The 22,277-nt window shown below is 31.8% G+C and overlaps 1 protein-coding gene across 1 annotated transcript in view; it reads right to left on the bottom strand.

Moving 5' to 3' along the window:
- The window catches only part of LOC136273599 (sterile alpha motif domain-containing protein 9-like), a 30,521-nt gene extending 12,638 nt beyond the window's left edge, over positions 1-17,883 (bottom strand). Inside the window, exons 1-3 of the mRNA XM_066078384.1 lie at positions 17,765-17,883; positions 3,593-3,909; positions 114-342 (exon numbers count right to left, since the gene is read on the bottom strand). Of these exons, the coding sequence (XP_065934456.1) occupies positions 114-342; positions 3,593-3,881 (518 nt within the window). The 5' untranslated portion in view covers positions 3,882-3,909; positions 17,765-17,883. The remainder of the gene's footprint in view (positions 1-113; positions 343-3,592; positions 3,910-17,764) is intronic.
- Between the last annotated feature and the right edge of the window lie 4,394 nt (positions 17,884-22,277).

Here is a 22,277-nt window from a genome sequence, read left to right as displayed (position 1 = left end):
AGGGTTACCTTTTGGCAACCACCCGCCCGACCGCCCACCCACCATTTTTACCATTTCAATAACCGATTTTCTACTTTGGAAAGCCCGGTTAACTATCTAAATGAGAAGGATACACTTTTTTACTCTTCTTTTTTACTTTTTTTCTTATTGCTTCTGGGAACAACTTTTGGATGCACTCAATCAAGCTGGGCTGAATTTCTTGTTCACTAAGTTTTTTCTTAGTCTTCCAGTATTCAAATGTGATTTCCCTCAACATATCTTCTTCTGGTACAGATTTATCCTCAACAAATCTGTATCTTTTTCTTACAACATTGCATATAAACTGGATCCTCTCTTCTTTTTCTGTAATGAATATATTTTTTAAATCATTGTTTATCAAATGTTCAGCTCATTATATGGTGGATATCACTCATGTAATAAAATTTTTGATATTACCCCCCGGTACACTGTATATTCATACCCAATGTGATGTCATAATTTAACATTACATAGGTTTAAGCGGTTGATTGACGTAGGATGAAAAAGTAAAAAAATAATTCAATTGAAAAGTAAAGAGTTGTACACGTGAAGCACTTAATGCTGTTTTGTTTGTTTTCATGAAAAATAATTAATACATGTTCAAAAATGAAATGTTGTTTGTTTATCTCAAGTGACTCCTTTCAAGTTGTTGATGTCTTGTAGCAAATGTGTTGTGCAGGTCATAATCATAACTTTTACAGAAAAGATTGAGGTGTAACAAAATAGGTGGTAAACATGTGACAAAAAGAATCTCTCATGATTTGCGATGGTAGATGATCTTTATCCAGCGAGTTGTGTGTTTTCTATCCCCAAACCTTGGCAATGGGATAGAAAACACACAAGTTGGATAAAAATAATATACTGAGTACCATCGCAAAACAGATATTTATTATTTTGCTAAAGGTATATGTGGCGTATTTGGAGAAAATTTTTTGACATAGGTTTGAGTAAAAATATACATCATGCCTCTTATAATTAGACATTTCACAAACTCCAGGCCCATTAATAAACATGCTCTGTCTTTAGTTAGTTGTGTCTAAACTTTGCTACACGTCTGATGAATATTAATGTGATCCACCATTTATAACGCCGCTGTTTACGAGTACGGGAAAACCTAGCATTGAAAACAAGAACAGTTAATTTTCTTGAAACCAAAATGCGTCCTAATTCGAGAATGTGCTATTAATATTTCCCGCGTAAGAATATGGAGCTCGTCTGACATGTCAGCCGTGCGCCTTTTTAGGGTTTAGATAGTTCGCATCTAGAATATTCTAGAATAATCTGTTTCTATATTTCCCGAGTAAGAATATGGAGCTCGTCTGACATGTCAGCCGTGCGCCTTTTTAGGGTTTAGATAGTTCGCATCTAGAATATTCTAGGATAATCTGTTTCGGATATGCGCTCATGGAAAGGGAAATAAACCTCAACCGATTAATCATAATGAAACCTTTCAAGATCGAGCGCTTAGAATGTGGTTACAATCAACAATTTTTTATTATAATCGATGATTGGAACATCACTAATTTGTTTACAAATTAGAATCACACTTTTCATGTCTTAAATTAGATAATTCTTATATCAGATGATACTCGAAGCATTATTATTCCGATACTCATTAGTGTAGAATGATAAAAATTGTTAATTATGTGTAATAAAGATGAAACATGATTTTAGCATCGACATGGAAAATGGAGTAAATATCCCCTCTCCCTGAGAGATGCATGTACTGAGAGTGTTTATTTATTCTTTTTTCAAAAAATCCTTTAAGCGAAAATCCACTTGTGGTTTATAACTTATAAAGTAAGTTAAGTTTAATTTGGCTTTAATTCATATTCCATCAATCTACATGGTCTCCTATGACAATCTTCCCTTTGTTGCCATCCTTGTCAGTCTGTCTCTTTTTTCTTTCATTGCCTAATCTGTCAAACTTAACGGTATACCTATCTTTCTCATTGTCGCCATTGTTGTTGATAGACCGAGATGGATGTCACTTGACCCATTTAAGGCAGGGTTACTCAAGTCTTGTTTTTTTTACCATGCCGGTGTCATATAATATTTTGATACCACAAAATATTGAACCCGGTTCTGGGTTCAATATATTATGCGATATTATGAACCCGGGTTCAATATATCGCTGCGAAATATTGAACCCCCCTATAAAATATTGAACCCCGGGTTCAAAATATTATAGCCGTAATATGTTGAACCCGGGCCCTCCTATTTCTAATTTCTATTGGAGAGGGGGTTCAAAATATTATGGCCATGATATTTTGAACCGGCCTCCAATTTTCATTGCTGTTGGAGAGGGGGTTCAAAATATTATGGCTGCGATATTTTGAACACCCTTTTTATTTCTGATTCCCTTTGGAGAGGGGGTTCAAAATATTATTATTATGATTCAAAGGGAGTTTGAAATTGGTAGGGGGTTCAATATATATTGCGGCCATAATATTTTGAACCCCCTCTCCAACAGCAATGAAAATTGGAGGCTGGTTCAAAATATTGCAGCCATAATATTTTGAACCCAGGGTTCAATATTTTAGGGGGGGGGGGGGTCAATATATCGTAGCGATATCTTGAACCCGGGTCCAATATATTGCGGGGTTCCAAATATTATATGACATCGGTAAAATAAAAAAAATGCTTTTTTGATTTCAATTGTACCTTTGTTATTATGGGATTGACATATAAAGTGTAATTTATGTGAAAGTCTCATCTTTAAGTAAAGATATGAAACAAATAATCAGATCTTATATTGTTATTCACTAAAAATATGCCACATATACCTTAAAATTTCATATTAATTGGTTCAGTCATTGTACAGACTTCATATTACCCTATTCATGAGAGATCCTATATAAAAATTATATTGACTGCAGATAAATTCATTGTTGACAAATTTCCTTGATTTTTATGTTCAGTAAATAAAGAATTTACTTTTCATGAGTGTTAAATATATGTCTGTTTATCTTTTCTAACTCAAAAAGACAACGATTTAAACACTTCTGACAAAACAGATATTTATAATTTTACTAGAATTTCATAATAATTGGTTCAATTATTGAACAGACTTCATATTACCTTATTTCAGTGAAGAAAGGGGGCATAAATTAAGATGCAACATAACATTAACACTTTTAGGTAATAAGTCTCTAAGTTTCAGTAAGAACAATTGCAAACATTTCACACAATAATGGCAATAACTATGAGTATAATTAAATATACATTTAAATATCAAATATGTGTGTACCTTTTACCTGATTTCAACTAAGCCGGAAAACATGAACATTAACATTTAACTTGGTTCTTTAATCGATAAGATTGTATATATAATATGATGTTTAAGTCTTTCAAAATGTATAATCTATTATAGATTTTGCTTACAATGCATTGTTTAAAATTCAAATTCAATTTAATAAACTAAAGAGCATAAATTAAGATGCAACATAACATTAACACTTTTAGGTAATAAGTCTCTAAGTTTCAGTAAGAACAATTGCAAACATTTCATACAATAATGGCAATAACTATGAGTATAATTAAATATACATTTAAATATCAAATATGTGTGTACCTTTTCTCAGCTCTTCCTCAACATCTGTCTGTTTCAGTTTTTCTGCCAAATCAGGGCGAGAAGACTCAACTTCTTTTAAGAAAGGTTCAAAAGAGTTTCCACTTGTAATCAATATATTTATCAAGCAACTTGCTTTGTCTCTGTCTGTTTTTTCCGCATGAACTCTCTGCAAGTCATCATGTTCAATCACACTTTCAGTAAATAAGTTATCTGTGATTTCATCCACAAGCAGCCCATCTACCAGATTGGTGAAATTCAACTGAATCTTTAGCCTTTGCTCAGAATTCATTTCTCAAGAATACTCCAATAACAAGCAACTGAAAGAAAATAAAATTTCTGTGCAACAATAGACAACAAAAGCTATAGACTGTCTTAAATAAAAAAATTTCAATATCATTTATAAAATTGAACACAATAAACAAAATACAGATAAAAATATTTAGATTTTTAAAGGAAATTTTTATTTTTAACACGATTTTTACGTTGTGCGGTAGGGGAGCATTGCCATTGCGCTTTTATGACGTTATGATAAAATGAAGCTTTGTAGGAGTACGTTATAAGAAATAACATAAAAGAAAAAGTAAAAATTGTACGCTGTTGAAATCTTATATACAGAATGATGCTATCCTTGAGGATATTTTCCTCATTTTTGGAATGAATCCATTATACCAATCACCATTCGTGATGATCCAAATATATAGCAAAATTTGGTGCATTTTAATATTTTGAGAAGGCCCCCACTAAAAACCAGAAGGTAGAATTTTGTGTTTTTTACATTATAAGGTAGGAAATGATATTACTTATCATATATAACAATTTGAGAAAAAAAAGCTATTGTAGTATTTTTTAAAACTGCTTTGATGTGCGGAAAATGACAGTTTCCTCTATATTCCTATAGTAAATGTACCTCTATTCTGAGATGGTCCCTAAAAAGAAGCAGACGGTCGATTTTCATGAACCTTCGCATATAAACTAGAGTTGGTTTAAATTACATATGATTAAAAAATAAAGAGTTATGCTATTGTAGTTTTTCTGCAAAAAAACCCAAATCGGCCTCCTTAAATAAACAGCAAAGTAGACAAATAACATGAAGTTGACCTTCAATTGATGCAAAAGTGAATTCAACTTCATATCATGCCTAAACAAAGAGTGTGTTCAAATTTCAGACATTTGTAATTAAAAGTTGCTGAGAAATATTTGAAAAAAATTTGTTTGAAAATCTAAACTAAAAATAAACAAGTCATCATTTAATTGGTACAAAAATGAATACACTATATAACATGCCTTAATTAACAAAAAGTGTGTTAAAATTTGAAGCTTTTGTGATGAATAGTTGCCGAGAAAAATGCAAAAGAATTTTGGTTACGAACAGATCGACAGTCACACAAGTGTAAAAAAGTAATACCTTTGGGGTGGGGTGGGGGTATAAATATCTACACATATTAGCTGACAATTATTTTTTGCCCAAAAAAAACAAGTTTAACAGCTGATATATTTTCTCAAAAATTAAATAAAAATAAAAATTTGAAGTAAAATGCTCATCTTTGATATATGTACAATTTATCTGCAAAACAACAACTTCCTACCCTGAAAACTGAAGGGGTAGTTATCCGTATATAGGAGTACCCTTTTGATAGCTGCCTGCCATTTTCACCAAACCAATAACCAGATTTTTCCTTTGGAAAACTCAGTAAAAAATGATAAGATATTTTAGAAACCAACCCCAATTTGGATTTGGTTACCGTTACTTTAAGGTGGAATAACACATCATCACAAAATGGCTGATCCCTGATCAAAACGACATTTCATTTAATTATAAACAGATTTTAGCAACGTCAATATGTAACATGCACCATAGCCGAGTGGATAAAGTAACGGGCTTGTGATCTGTACAACCCGAGTTCGAATCCCGCAGGGGCTTTTATTGTTACTTACTGATTTGAATTTTTAAGAAATTCATTTTTTATCCCTAAACTGCAATTTTTTTTTACTTATTTGACTATGTACAACTTATTTATCATTATATCTTTCATAATCACATAATTTACTGTTAATTTGAGTGACTTTTTCCAGGTGTATTATTCCACCTTAATATCAGAAATTACTAAGCACATTGCAACCATATGGTTCAGATCTTGTCTCTAAATAAATTGTGCGCTGTTCGCTAAAGTGGTAAAATATCATTTTTAGAAGGACCTAAACAAGATATTTGTGAGCCAATGCTCACTAGTGATACCCCCGCTCTGATGTTAATATGCAAAATAAGCAAAGTCGACAGAAAGCTGGCATCCGATTGGTACAGAAATATATCCCACAATATGGCATGCCTAAACAAATAGGGTGTTAAATTTTAAAGCATCTGCGAAAAAAATTGTTTCAAAATGTTGGCTAAAATAAACAAAGTACTCATTTAACAGGAAGTTGACGTCCAATTGGTACAACAAAATATCCCACGATATGGCATGCCTTGACAAACACTGTGTAAAAATTTCAAGCATCTGCGATAAATAGCTGCTGAGAAATCTTTGACGAAAATTTGATTGAAAATTTTGGTTAGAAATAAACAAAGTCAATATTTAACAGGAAGTTGACGTCTGATTGGTACAAAAATATATCCCACAATATGGCATGCCAAAACAAATACTGTGTTAAAATTTCAAGCATCTGCGATAAATAGCTGCTGAGGAATCTTTGACGAAAATTTGATTGAAAATATTTAACACATTTTAATCTAAATATTTAACAGGAAGTTGACGTCTGATTGGTACAAAAATATATCCCACAATATGGCATGCCAAAACAAATACTGTGTTAAAATTTCAAGCATCTGTGATAAATAGTTGCTGAGGAATCTTTGACGGAAATTTGTTTGAAAATTTTGGCTAAAAATAAACAAAGTACTCATTAAACGGGAAGTTGACGTCCGATTGGTACAAAAATACATCCTACGATATAGCATACCTTGGAAATGATGTGTAAAAATTTCAAGCATCGGTAATAAACAGTTGCTAAGAATTTTTTGACAAAAATTTGTTTAAAAATGATTGCTAAAAATAAACAAAGTCGTCATTTAACAGGAAGTAGACGTCTTATTGGTACACAAATATATCCCACGATATGGCATGCCTATACATATACTGTGTAAAAATTTCAAGCATCTGCAATAAACAGTTGCTGAGAATTCTTTGACAAAAGTTTGTTTGAAAATTTTTGCTAAAAATAAACAAAGTCGTCATTTAACAGGAAGTTGACGTCTGATTGGTACACAAATATATCCCACGATATGGCATGTCTATACAAATAATGTGTAAATTTTAAGCATCTGCGATAAATAGTTGCTGAGAAATCTTTGACGAAAATTTGTTTAAAAATTTTTGATAAAAAATAATCAAAGTCGTCATTTAACAGGAAGTTGACGTCCGATTGGTACAAAAATATATCCCACGATATGGCATGCCTTAACAAACAATGTGTAAAAATTTCAAGCATCTGCGATAATTAGTTGCTGAGATAAATGCGACAGAAATTGTTGTTACGGACGGACAGACAGACAGACAGACACACAAGGGTAAAACAGTATACCCCCTCTCCTTTGGAGCGGGGGTATAAAAATTGGGAAGAATGACCAGGGTAGAGTCTGTACATTATACTGACCGATATCAGAAACCATTAAATGAGGCATTATACGGCATACATCAGAAATCTACAACTGACACTGACGATCAATAAAAAATTAATTCACAAACTTAAAGGTACATGGTCACGATTTTGGTCAAAAATTATTTTTTCGATTTAAGTATTTACAATTCTTTAGTAAGGCATTTTAAAAAGGCAACCAAAATGTAAGTGTCATTTGATGAGTTATAAGCGAGTTACAGAGCTTACAATTCTTCATTATGTAAACAAACCTTTTGTTTATATTTTGAATTTTGAAGTGAAAATTCTAGTTTTAAACACAAAATGAATGTGTTAATCGTTAGGAACTGTTAATTCATGCTTAAAATGAATAAGAGGATAGACAAATCAGTTTAAAATAGATTTTTACTGGTATATTGAACCTATATAAACAAAAACAGGGCACGAGCCCTGTTTACATGACGAAGAATTGCGAGCCCTGTATCTTGCCTAAAACTCAACAATTGGCACCTAAATTTCATTTGATCATTAGAAATGCATTCATAAAGCAGTGTAAATAATAAAAACAGAAAAATAATATTATATGACCAAAATTGTGTCCATACCCCTTTAAATTTGATTGTAACGGTTCAACAGCTGGTATTTTTGCTTAATTAATCAGAAACCAAAATCCCACAAATCTTAAAAACTGTAGGATGTGTTATCCGTACTATAGGGGTACCCTATTGGTACCCCTATCTGTTAAAATATATAGATACAAGACAACTTAATGAAAGTATTTACTTGTGGCTTTTATAAATAAATGTAGCCCTGCTTCGGTTACTAGTATTCTGTTATTTCAACAATAAGACAGGCACAACTCAATAACCACTGTGTAGATACCAGCCAATAGCATCTAGTGACACTACTGGCCCCTCATCTCCTTCCTCTCTCTCTCCCCATTTCTCCCCCTCTCTCTCTCTCTCTAAATGACCAATAATCAGTAGCTTCAAAATATTCTCAAAACATGGGTTAAACAACTAAAAAAATATCTTTAGGAATTCTTCAAACAAACAAATTTATGGAAGTTTGAAAATCATCAAACCTATATATCTGCACATTTGATCAGTAAACCTAGTTAAATTTGACAGGATGCAGATGTCAATTCTTGCTAAGTTATCTATAAATATACTTTTAAATCAAATCTAGGTTTTAAATCTTGCAAAACCTTTTACTGTATTTTCCCCATTTCGTTAATTAAGTATATTGATATAATGATTTATATTAATTAAGTATCAACAGGAAAATATAAAAACTTAAATCTCCATGATGCAACATCTCTAAAAGAACCAGAACCAAGGTACGACTTCTCTTAGAAAACCTACAGTATCGATCAAACCCAACCTAACAGAAAGAAAACCCCAACTAAACCCTGGGCTTACTTTTTGGGCTTATTCCGGGTTTACTAGAATGGACCCAGAGTAAACCCAAAGTAAACCTACAGCGGACACAAAATAAACCCCGATCAGAAGAATTGCTTTCATATGACGCAATATACAGTACAACTTGGTTATAGCAAAGTCCTAGGGACCAATGGCTTTACTTTGTTATATCCATAATTTGTTATATCCGTTTCATGAATTCATAATAATATCTATTATAGCGAATTCACTACATACATGTTTTTTTTCACCAGACTACAATTTTAACTTATAGTGGCTTAGAATGAAAATCAATTTTTTTGATGCCTTTAAAAATAGGATTGTGAATTGAAGAATTTATGTGAAAATACATTCATTAAAACTATTATGTTAAATGGTGGTGCAAACTTTTTAAACTGTAAAGAAATTTGCTATAAAAGTGTCAAAGGACTATATGATATGGGCCTAAAATGGCCCCCTAAAATGAACATCATCATTTTACTGTAATTCTGTGTTTTACTTGTACAGATATAAATGTGATGTTTTTACATTAAGTTCATTTTGATTTAAGAAATATGATATCATAAAGACAACCTTTTCCCGCCATTTTTGCATTTTTACTAGCATAAAACAGCTTGTTTTCAAGCAGTTTTTCTTTCAGAGAACAATATAGAGCGCATGCTTGAACAAACAAAATATTTTAATCAGAGATGTTATTAGCCAAGACTTAATAACTGACAAAAAAAATTTCCTTGTTCAAGCATGGCATTGCGCTCTATATTTCCCATTCGTAAAAAGATAAGAAAAATGTCAATTTTTGACTGATTTTGATTGAATTATACAAATAGCTTCACTTCTGACGTCATATACAGTAACTGCAAGTAAGTCCAAATAAATCAAATAAATAGGTGAAAAATATACCGTATTCTTTTAATATCAACTCTTCTAAAAAATAACATTATATAAATAGTGCCTGTTTGGGAGGGTAACAGTTGAAATTGACACCCCGAGAAAACCATATCAACCGACGCGAAGCGGAGGTTGACAATGGTTTTCGAGGGGTGTCAATTTCAACTGTTATCCTCCCAAACAGGCACTATTTATTTTGTTATACTGAATGTCTTAATTTTTAAGAAAATTTTACTGCTTTTATATAGAAATAACGTGAATTCTACAGCGAACCGTACGCGCATAATTTTCGCGCATGTAACATTTTTTAATGTTACCCGTTGCTAAGTGCGTTGCTAACGCTGAGGGTAATAGCAAATATTATTAACTGCGTCTTAACCAATCAGATTTCAGTATTTAACATGAAAGTATAACAAAACCTTTTATTGTTCCCGAAACATTTTAAAAAATGGCGAATTATAAGGGCCAAGTTCAACTCATATCATATATATATTGTTCTTTCACTATTATTCACCTCTACAGGAATCAAAATTGGTTCGATATATCCCGAAATTCATTATATCCAAATTTGTTAAAATCGTAAGATTTTGCAAAGATTTATGAAGAATTTTCTATGGACTCAAAATTACTCCAAAAAAAACTTCGCTATATCTGAGATTTCCCTATATCTGAGTTTGTACTAAAGAAGTTTTATTACATAGTTGTCCCATGTCATCAATTCAAACTTTAGGTACTGGATAATGGAAACAGTGACTGATCTTGCTATAATTAAACATGAAAAAACAATTTTCAACATTATTTAACATGCACAAATTTCTTTAGGGGATGTCACAGTACTGTTGTGAGTTTTATATTAGCTCAAGTTATTCATAATCATTTACATGTATGTTACATAAACAAAGTCTGAGCCGGTGAACAAATCACTTACATTCCAATCTGCAATACAATATTGTACATGTATTTATATCATGTGATATTGTATACAGTAACATATAATATGATATCTTATCAAGATCTGATATTGTATGATATTGTATCATTTAATATAATTCAATATATTATCATATGATACAATTTTATACATTTATTACATGATGGTGAGGGAGATATGAAGATTTATTCCCCCATAAAAAAATCATTTTTCCCGAGGGCAACTTTCTATGAAAGTTTTCTAATATATAAAGGATTTAAAAAGATTTTGTAATAGAATTAATCATTTAATATAATCGTATGTTCATCATCAGGATTTATCTTCATCAGGCCAGCATTTTTTTATTTTTAGGTTTACAAACAACAAAATGATAAAGTTCCGTAGGAGGAGGAAATAAAAAAAAAAATTAAAAATCTCTTTTGACCTACAATTTTTTTTATTTTTTGGTTTACGAACCACAAAATTGTAAAGATTATTAGGAGAAAGAAAAACTTTTATGACATCATCTTTATTCTAATAATATAATAAATGACAACTTCATGATAGTGGAGTGTAACTGCATCAAGTGTAGCATGTGAAAAGTATGTCATTGGTGTAACATATCACTGAAATAGTACATTAATATTAGACATACAGCTTTGATATTACATGTACATATAGCAATGTCAGGGGTGTGCAATTACAAAATTTGGCTGCAAACTTACTAGCCCAAGATTCAAAGTTACTAGTCAGACTATTGTCGGACATGTCAACATTTCATTTTAAAAAAAAACCAAAATGTTATGTACATAAAGTCATAATGTGTTCTCCTGTATGATATACTAGTATATAATTATTAATATACAAAATATTTATTATGTTTTCTGCATTTAAAAAATATTCAACTTCATTGATCTCTCACATTTTATTTACAAAATTGGTTTGGGTGTTTATATGTGAGAAAACTCAAACATTGTGAATGTGAACAGACTCTATAAAATCACTGCAACTATATGTATGCATGTATTTTATCCTGTTGAATTTCCATGTACAAAGTACAACTATGCAATTAATTATGTAATGGTAAATTTTAATTGAAAATAACGGAAAATGCACAAACAATAATATGATTTTTTTTAATTCACTAGGCAGGTCACTTTAAAATGTGTTCATGAGAATAGTTACTGCAGAAATTTATAAAATCTTTAATACATCTCTCTCTCTCTCTCTGTAAAATAATTTTTTAAAAAGGCCAATGAATACATATGCCAAATTCAACACAAAAAGAAAGGGAATCATTTTACAGTGATGTACTTGAAAACAGCTGCACAGGTAACTATCGAAGCCATGTTCAGTGAGGTGTGACTATCTCGTCTAGCCACTGGTCAACACTGTCGGTAAAACTTCAAAGAATGAAACTTACAGCAGAGTGTTTGTAGAAGCTTCTCTGAAGAATGTAGCACGAGAAAAAGATGCGTAAGAAATTTTTAGGCTATCATGACACAAAAAGAGCAGATTTTATGCCTCTGTGTTAACAATGACGATACTTTTTTCCTACAAGGAAAAATTTGCTGTCGGGGAGAAAAAAAAGATCTTTTTTGTAATTTTATTTTTTTTCTAAAAATTCAGAAAACCGAGCGGCGGGTTTGTAAACCTAAAAATAAAAAAATGCTGGCCTCATAGAAATAAAATTCAAGGGAGTGGGCTATGATGAAAATATGACAATGACAAGAAAATATGAAGTTTTATCGCCCTGGCACATGATTGTCTAGAACCATTCAGATGTTGCGTTAAACGGAATAATCATATTGAGGTATAATAAAATATAATATATTATCCTTTCAAATAATTAAAACAATATTTTATCATAACATGGAAAAATTTTAATACAATTTCATATTTATATCATATATTTATTTTACAGTTGAATATATGGTATAATATTGTATCATATAATACAATAGTATATCATATCATACAATACTATAACAAAGAAATCATGTTCTATCATTTAACAAGTAACAACAAACACATCTATCAAGTAAGTTTGAGTGAGTTAGGAGGTTTTTTTTAGCATTCCTGATAATGGAGATCAGGCTCTGTATCTGAAGCTATCTCTGCAGTTCATTATATAGATAATCAACCATGAAAGTTTGAAATAGTACTATTATCTATTTAACATGTCAGGGTTGTCTCTAAAAATTGAAGTAGAAGGGAGAAATAAAAAAAGTAGAAGGGGATCTGGAGGTCTAGCTTATAGCTAGATTGTGTTTGAAATGCAATAATAGCCGGGTAATTACGTCACTTTAGGCGGGGAAACTCTCCGCCTCCCGGGTCTTAGAGACAACCCTGCATGTGATCTGTTCCAAAAAACTAAACTTCCTCCATCATCAGAAACCTAACATACATGCCTGTGAATTGCATCAAAATTACAAGATGCATCACCTATTCAAAGTTGACAAAGATTGAACCAATAATAACCATGATTACTAAGAATTGTCAATCACAGGGCACCAGCTCTAAAAGCTTTAACCAGCTTAAAAAAACCTTAACTTCATCCAGCATCCAAAACCTATGGCTAAAAATAGATTCAGCATTCAAACCTGCAAGTGCATAAGTATTATAAGAGGAACCATCGATGCAAGTTGGTGAAGTTAGGACCAGTAATTGTTAAGATATAATCATCAGATGGGCACCTGCTCCAAAATTTGACCACTTCCAAAAACCTTAACCTCATTCAGCATTAGAATTTAGAAACCTATGGCTCAGATTCAGCATTCAAGCCTGTCAAACGCAGAAGTATCATAAGACACACCATCCATGGAGTTAAGACAGTAATAACTTAGTCCGAAATATTCGACGTTTTCCTTACTTTTTTTGACAATTTTGATATTTTACATGCCTGAAAAATGTCTGATCTGGCACCATTACGAAAACTGGAAATTAGCTGCAGATATATGCAGTATAATATTATAAATACACGTAGTTCTTTACAATGTCGCCGTGTATGCCGCAATGCAATGTTACCCAATGTTAACATCTCTAGGCTAGACAGAAGATCTCTCATCCAGAAAATAGTACAATAGGTCCATTTTATAAATCTATTAAAGAAGATTATCTATTATAATAAGGGATTGATACAAAAGCGAATAGGGCCACATAAAAAATTTTTTTATCTCGTAAATTTTACAAGAAAAGATCTCGTTATTAGGAGTTAAATGTCTTGTTATTACGAGTTAATTTTCTCATAATTACGAGAAAAGATCTCGTTATTAAGGGTTAATTATCTCGTTATTACAGTCTGAGAAAAGATCAATGTAAAATGGCGTGTTTCATTGGCCTATTCTCTTAATGTAAAGTGTATAAACTACTGCAATGTCTATTATTATGTATACATATCCTTAGCATAATCAACGTTTAAAAAGCGTACACATAATTTGATGTAAAATCGGACCAAGCAGTTTTAAGGAAATTTCATCAGAAGTAGCAAAGCAGATTGATTAATAAATTCATTGAACTGTTCATTAATAAGAAGGATACATGTGATTTGTCTTCAGACTCCAAAATGTTAATATATCAATTATTTTTCAATATACATGTAGGTTGAGTATGAACATATAAAACATATAAAACACAATTCGGGTAAATCCTGTAGTCTGTCCCAAGTTATTGCTTCCATCGCTTTTTGATGATGTTTAATAAAATTACACATACCTGTGAAAGAAATACAGTTGAAATTGTTGAAAGGGAATATATCCAAGATATCTTCATTGAACAATTATCCCTTTTCACTCATAAAATTTCACAGGAACGAAAACAATTTTCTTACTGAGATTTATAATGGGAAATGTTTACATCTTTTCTCCATTCGGAAGTACTTGGGATACCTCGCGCAATTTTTTAATGTTATCATCCAGGCCTATTAATGGCTGATGCAATGCAAAATCTCCGTAGACTTTCAATTTCAGGTTCAAAATCAGTTTATACAAATGTACACAAACACAGTCAAGGATCACATGTACAGTAGGAGTAATAATGACGAAAAAAGGTTAAGTTTACAATACAATAAGTTGTTAAAGTTGGTTTCTGGAAGAACAGACTTTGAAAATTTTCTTTAAAAATATTGACAAATTTTTTACTTTTTTAATCTTTTGTTTTTAAGATCTGTGTACAAACATAGAATTGTGAGCAAATCTCTGTATCTTGCTTATAATTCGAAGCTTAACACTCAAATATGGTTACAGTAAATTGAAATTGTAAACAATTAAACACAAGAAACATGCACTATAACAAATAAAGAACACAATTTATTTTTTCGAAATGAATCATATATATACATGTATATATACCTACATATTTCTGTCAGCGGTATCAAACTCTATTTAAACTGAATAAACTCGAGAAAATGCCGAGCATCTTAACAAAACCTATTGCATTAATCTAGCTACCATTACGCAAAAGATAATGCCGAATTACCGATAGAATGAATTGTATTTCAGTACTTTTTTGATACATCAGATTTTGCTTAATTTGCGCAGGTAAACAGTTAACTGTTTGATTATTCGAAGTCTCTGTTTGATTTGATACGTAAAAATCACGAAATACAGACAATAGTTCCTAGGTTACAAAGCGTAAATAGTGGAAACGAAAATCAGAACAAGCTAACACCAACGTCATGTGTGAAAACTGTCAACGCATTGAAATATTTAGCCTCAATTTACTTCACAAAATCGGCACCAATATATTTTGCATGTTTCAAAAATTTCCCTTCATACGCGAACTGTTGCACAACAAGCAAATTCATCATAGTCAGATCGACCCTTTTTCGTATAATGTCATGGCTGCTTTAAACAAAGAACCTCATTTTAGAAAATACGAGTCTTGGTAAAATGGGTATGCAAACCCAGGCCGTGGCAAAATTAAAGCCGGGGCAGATCGGCAATCGTCAATTCCAAATACCCATTATTTTGCAGCAATATCTACAGCGAATACAAATATACTGGTCCATCAAATATCCTGAAATTTTAATAAGATTGGCAGATTAATAACTGTCAATCTTTTGTTTTGCTCAGGCCAAGTCTTGCCTACCAATTTTACCGGATGCCGAACCCGAAGCTATTAAACTGATTGAAACACGCCTTTCCTTTATTATTATTTTCGTAATAACTCAGATATGAAACAGAATTATTCCTTAATTTTTGCAATTTAAATTTTCCTTCCCATAAGGATAATTTATGCTAAACTACATTGAATTGGACTCAGTAGTTCTTGAGAAGAAGATTTTTAAAAATGCACCCCCCTTTTTCTACAGTTTCAAGGTTTTCTCTGCTTTTAATACAGATCGGACTTTTATTTCTGCAATTTATATTCGCCCTCCCATTAGGATGCTTTGTGCCAAAGGACTATATATGGTTTGAGCCTAAAATGGCCCCCTAAAATGAACATTGTCATTTTACTGCAATTCTTTGTTTTATTAGTACAAATATACATTTGAAGTTTTTTCATAATTTTCATTTTGATTTTAGTGCCCACAATTTAAAAATATGACATCATAAAGTTTACCTTTTCCCGCCATTTTCTCATTTTTAGCATAAAACGGCTTGTTTTGAGGCAGTATTTCTTTAAGGAAACATTGAGCGACTACTTGAACAAACAAAATATTTTCACCAAAGATGTATCTTTCCAATACTTATAAGTGACAAAAAGTTCGTTCTTGTTCAAAGAGTCGCTCTATATTTCCCATTCGAAAAAAGATAAGAACAAGTGAAAAGCTGTCAATGTGACAGCAAACCGGGTTTTCTTTTATGTAAACTGTATCCATAATCCATGTCAACCCTTATCCAGTGAAATGGAGTACCCTACATGTTTATGCAACATTTTGCCAAAAAATGACTAAGTTCAAAAGCTAGTATTTTTTTCATAAATTATCGGAAATCAAAATCCTAGCAATATGCGCACCTCTGATATATGTACAATTGATCTGCAAAAGAACAACTTCCTATCTTGAGAACTGTAGGAGGAGTTATCCGTACAATGAGGGTACCCTATATGCAATATTTTGCCCAAAAATGACTAAGTCCAAAAGCTGGTATTTTTTCGATAAATTATCAGAAATCAAAATCCTAGCAATATGCACACCTCTGATATATGTACAATTAATCTGCAAAAGAACAACTTCCTATCTTAAGAACTGTAGGAGGAGTTATCCGTACAATGAGGGTACCCTATATGCAACATTTTGTTAAAAAATGACTAAGTTCAAAAGCTGGTATTTTTTCGATAAATTATCGGAAATCAAAATCCTAGCAATATGCACACCTCTGATATATTTACAATTGATCTGCAAAAGAACAACTTCCTATCTTGAGAACTGCAGGAGGAGTTATCCGTACAATGAGGGTACCCTATATGCAACATTTTGCCAAAAAATGACTAAGTTCAAAAGCTGGTATTTTTTCGATAAATTATCAGAAATCAAAATCCTAGCAATATGCACACCTCTGATATATGTACAATTGATCTGCAAAAGAACAACTTCCTATCTTGAAAACTGTAGAAGGAGTTATTCGTACAATGAGGGTACCCTTTTGGCAGCCGCCCGCCCGCCCGCCATTTTCACCATTTTAATAACCGGATTTTTCCGTTGGAAAACCCGGTTAAAAATGTAAATTTTTGGTTGATTTTGATTGAATTTTAAAAATAGTGTCACTTCTGATGTCATATACTGCCAGTGAGTGCATATAAATCAAATAAATGGGTGATAAACATATTTCATGTCAACTCTTTTATAAAATAACACAAGAAGTTAATGTACCTGAATCATTTTAAAAATAGCGAATTTTGGGGGCCAAATTTGACTAATATCATATATAGTTCTTTGTTTGAAATTGGATAAGCAGTTTTAGAGAAGAAGTTCAAAATGTAAAAAGTTTACAGACGGACAGACGGATGGACAAACGGACGACGGACAAAATGTGATCAGAATAGCTCACGTGAGCTTTCAGCTCAGGTGAGCTAAAAATTAATCAAAATTAAATGAACCTTTCTGGAAAGAAAACGATAGACTGAAAGGGTGATCCAGTCGACTAGGAGGTCTTTTCAGAAACGCACCATTTTATATAAATCTTTCCTGTAATAATGAGTTCTTTTCTCGTAATTACGAGATAATTACCTCGTAACAGAGACATAAAATTTATAGGCCTAATTATTGTTACATGTATTTATGTCTCTGCTCGTAATTACAAGATTTTTTCTCGTAATAATGAGATATGTTATTGGCACAAACACAATATACAATAATTGGAAAATATATCTTACCTTCTTTGGTGACTCTTCATTGCCCATACATTCAGTAGATTTTTACTTTCGTTTCCTTTTCTTGATAATCTCCCGTTAGCGACAAGCTGGGCTGCGTTCAAGATCACAGCAGCTAGCCTACATTATAAATTTCTTTATAACTTATAGGATAAACAAAACATCACTACTGGTTATATAATACTAATAACGGTTAGATCTTATGTTTGTTACAAAATGGTAACGAAGGTGGCAATCTTGAATTTGATGCTAAGCATAAAATATTTAGGCAACGAATATCTACGGAGTGGCTAGGTTAGTTTACCGTTCAACCGCGTAGCCCTACGTAGCAGCTACGACCTTGAACGCAGCCCTGGTTTTCGAACTTCCCAGAGACATAAATAACAGAGATTGGTGGCTGATCGAAATCTCGCGAAATCCCGCGGTCCCTATTGTAAAGTGTTCCCATTTAAAATCAGTATATCTTTCTAATAAACAATTATATCGAAATATAAACAGCTCAAACCTATTACCAATTTAAAACATTCAAAATATTATATTTTCATGAGTTTATGTCATTTAAACAATATTAAAAGAGGAGTATAAGCATGATAAGGAGGCAGCTGGCTACCCGTCGTCCGAGATTTCGCCGATGTTTTATAGCTGGCTAATATATTTTCTATATATTAATTTTATTTTTTAATTTTTTGTTTCAAAAATGTCTAAAACCTATGCACACTTTTCATTAAAACAATAAACTTTTGGTTTAAGATCATTGTCTCAGTTCACTAAAATGTAGTTCTCAAAGTAAGGTTGGTCCCGTACCATTTTTCAACAACAAAACACGCTAATGGCGGAGTTGCCCATCTCTGTTATTTATGTCTCTGTGCCTCCATAACGACCCGTTCTGGAAAGTACTTTGCATGAAAACTAAAATCTACGAAAGACAAATAGGGCCTCATAAAAATATTTTTATCTAGTAAATACGAGAAAAGATATCATTCACTGGCGTCGGAAGCAAATTGAAAGTGGGGGGGGGAGGGGGGGGGGGGCTAGACTAATCCTCAGAAATATTGTGGAAAAAAGTAATTCTCAAAATCTTGGAAATCCTAATCCGTGGGGGGGGGGGGGGGGATTACCTATACTTCCAAAAGAAAAAAACTTACTTACCCAAACTTTTTTTTCCCCAAATCATAAAATTCCTAATCCGTGGAAGGGGGGGGGGGTATGCTTCTGAATCCAACTTCTCAATCTTTCAAGGTAAATTTAGGAACAATAATCTTTCCTGCGAGAAAAAAAAGTAGGGGGGGGGGGCTGAACTCTCTATCATGCTATGTTTCTAATGGTTAGGTATAACTTTGCAAAAAAAGTCCCCCCCCCCCGGTTCCGACGCCTATGTAGTTATTAAAGAGTTAATAAAGAGGTTAAGCATTTGAACGTGTACGTGTACGAGTACGTGTAACATGGGGAATCCGTGCGTGCCGCATAATTCTACAAATTGTACAAAACGTGTAAAATCAAAAGTACAGCGAAGTGCATAGAAGCGTTTTCTTAATTAAGGAATAAGGAATCATTCTTTGAGTATTATGAGGTGGAATAAGGAATCATTCTTTGAGTATTATGAGGTAATAATTTCGGTCGGGCCGTGATCAAATCCAATAAAGCCTGATATATTTGATCACGCCCTGACCGAAATTATCACCTCATAATATGTTTAACGGTGTGACCGTTCCCAGGCCGAGCGCAGAAGGGACTATATGTACATATCTCTCATCATTGTTAAATGCAACCTGTGGACTTGCCCAACCAAAAACTTTGGCTTTATGTTTGATTTAGCATTCCTTTGCTTTTTATTAATGATCATTAAATCAGTATACAATAAATTCCGCGTCTGTGTTATTTCTCATTTTGTTCCGTGTTGTTATCTGTGTTTTATTTATTTTCCTCTGTAACATCAATTTTGTTTTTAATTTTCTTGATTTTTTGTATGCTATATATGCATTGTAGACATTTGCCCTCCCCCTTTTTTGGTGTGTAAATAAGCGCGGTCTCCAATATTATTTAAAGATTTTGCCACATAAGCAACTTTAAAAAAAAAACACCTTTAAATATTTTAACAGTTTATTTTTTCTCATTTTTGTTTTATTCATTTATTACAAAATGACGTGGCTGCACGTAGATCTGATAATAATTAGAATTTTCTCTTTTATAATTTTTTGTCACCTACCTAACGTATGCATATATGATTGGATCAATATACAGTAAAAAACTTGGAACTTGCAGATGTATTTACTAACCAAAAACAAAAATCAAAACATAACTAATCAGCAAAGGAGTCGCCATTAACACTTTCAATTTCAATTTCAATTTCTTTATTAACCAATTAAGGGCCCTCAAGGGGCAACATGAAGACTGTACATACAACATCCAATGTACATAAAACATTCAATAAACATATACAAGAGGGAAAGAGTTGGATGATTGAAAGAGCTAGGACAGACATGAACAATTAATTAGTACATGTACATGTGTGTGTGTGTGTGTGTAAATATATATATATATATATATATATATATATATATATATATATATATATATATATATATATATATATATATATATATATATATATATATATAAATTAACAATGGTTTACTAGTAGTTTTAAGATCAGTTAAATCTTTTAGTCTTTGGAAACACTGGTAATATACTTGTACAAAGGGCAAACGAAGTCTTTGATACTCAAAAAATGTATTCATGTGATAAAAATCCCAAGGCTTTTAAGAAACCATGGTTTACAAGAGAAGGTAAAAGCTGACATCTCAAAGTTAATAGTGATAAAACAAAAATTGTCATTTTTAACAAAGGTAGATCACGTGTAGATTCTTCATTTAAGTATGGAGACATTAGTTTTAGTTTAGAAATTGCATATAATTTTAAATACATTGGAGTACATTTTTGTAAAAATGGATCAGTCAATCTCAATGTGAAAGAACTTTGTGAAAAAGCTACTAGAGCTATGTATAGTGTGATAGCCAAGTGTAGAAAACACAATATGTCAATTGATTGTAAATTAGATATGTTTGACAACATTGTGAAACCTATTTTACTATATGGATGTGAAGTTTGGGGATTTGGTAATATAGCACTGGTTGAAAAGTTACATCTGAAATTTTGTAAACATATCCTAAACATATATAATTAAAGTCTTCAACACCAAATAATATGGTTTATGGGGGGGGGGGGGCAAACTTGGACGATACCCACTAATGATTGATGTTAAAGTCCGCATGATAGCATTTTGGAGTAAACTTGTCTTTTCACAACATAATAAAGTTTCGTCAAAACTACAATATGCAATGGGTAAAATGAACAGACCCTGGTTTAAATTTATTGTTAAAATATTGAATGATTGTGGTCTATCTTTTATTTTGTACCAACAAAATGTAAATATCCAGTGGCTTAAGAAAACTGTTTTTCATATACTTCTAGACCAATTCAAGCAATCATGGAAATGTATTATGATAATTCATCAAAAGGTATTAACTATAAATTTTTTAAAACCACATTATCCTTGGATAAATACTTATTAGATCATTCTGCCTTCCAAATATCAGAATTTTTTTGTACTTTTATAACAAGTAATGCTAAATTGCCCATAGAACGAGGTAGATGGTATGATATACCTCGTGAAAACCGTATATGTACCGTATGTATCTGTATTGAGATAGGAGATGAATTTTATTATTTATTTCATTGTACAGATATAAAAATTAAGGATAAGAGAGTTTTATACATACCTTCATACTTCCACACACAACCAAATGTTTACAAATTTCAACAACTTTTTAATACTAATAATAAAAAATTGTTGATTCATCTGTGAAAATTCATTAAAGTTATAATTGAGAGAGTAGCTCTCTAGGTTAATTGCTAATCATACTTTTTTCCTTTTTTTCACTTTTGTATTGTCACTCTCCAATGAATGCAATGTATGTATTATTGTTCAATTGATTTTTCTCAACACTGTTATTTATGCAGGTCAGAGAATAAAGAAATTGTCATTGTCATTGTGAATGGCATTACAAAAGGTTTAATGTAATCATCTTGCAAAGAATTACTTATTTATATATTTTTTAAAATATTCTATAGTTATTTTTTTTCTATTATTTCTGATATGGGCAAAATAGTGATTTTATATAAATAACATAACAGATTTAAAGAAGATTTATGTTTCATTTGGTATTAAAAGTATAGTATTTATATTATATTAAGTATTACTAGTATTTCTCTAAATAATCTTATGCATACTATTTTGTTATTTATAAAAATCCTACCGTTAATTTGTTTTTAAACTATTCTCAGGTAATTGATAACAAATACATTTACATGTGAAAACAGACTAGCCCCCTGATCACTCAGGTGTGAAAATCAAAATGTTGGCCAGGTGGGAATTGAGAGTTTCAGAATGTTGGCTAAGTGGGAATAAACTGGGGTTACTGTATTAGGTTAATTATCAAAATAAACAGCCTTAGTT

The sequence above is a fragment of the Magallana gigas genome, chromosome 3 (genome assembly GCF_963853765.1).
Source record: "Magallana gigas chromosome 3, xbMagGiga1.1, whole genome shotgun sequence".
Classification (NCBI taxonomy): domain Eukaryota; kingdom Metazoa; phylum Mollusca; class Bivalvia; order Ostreida; family Ostreidae; genus Magallana; species Magallana gigas.
This window is presented reverse-complemented; position numbering and strand designations above follow the sequence as displayed.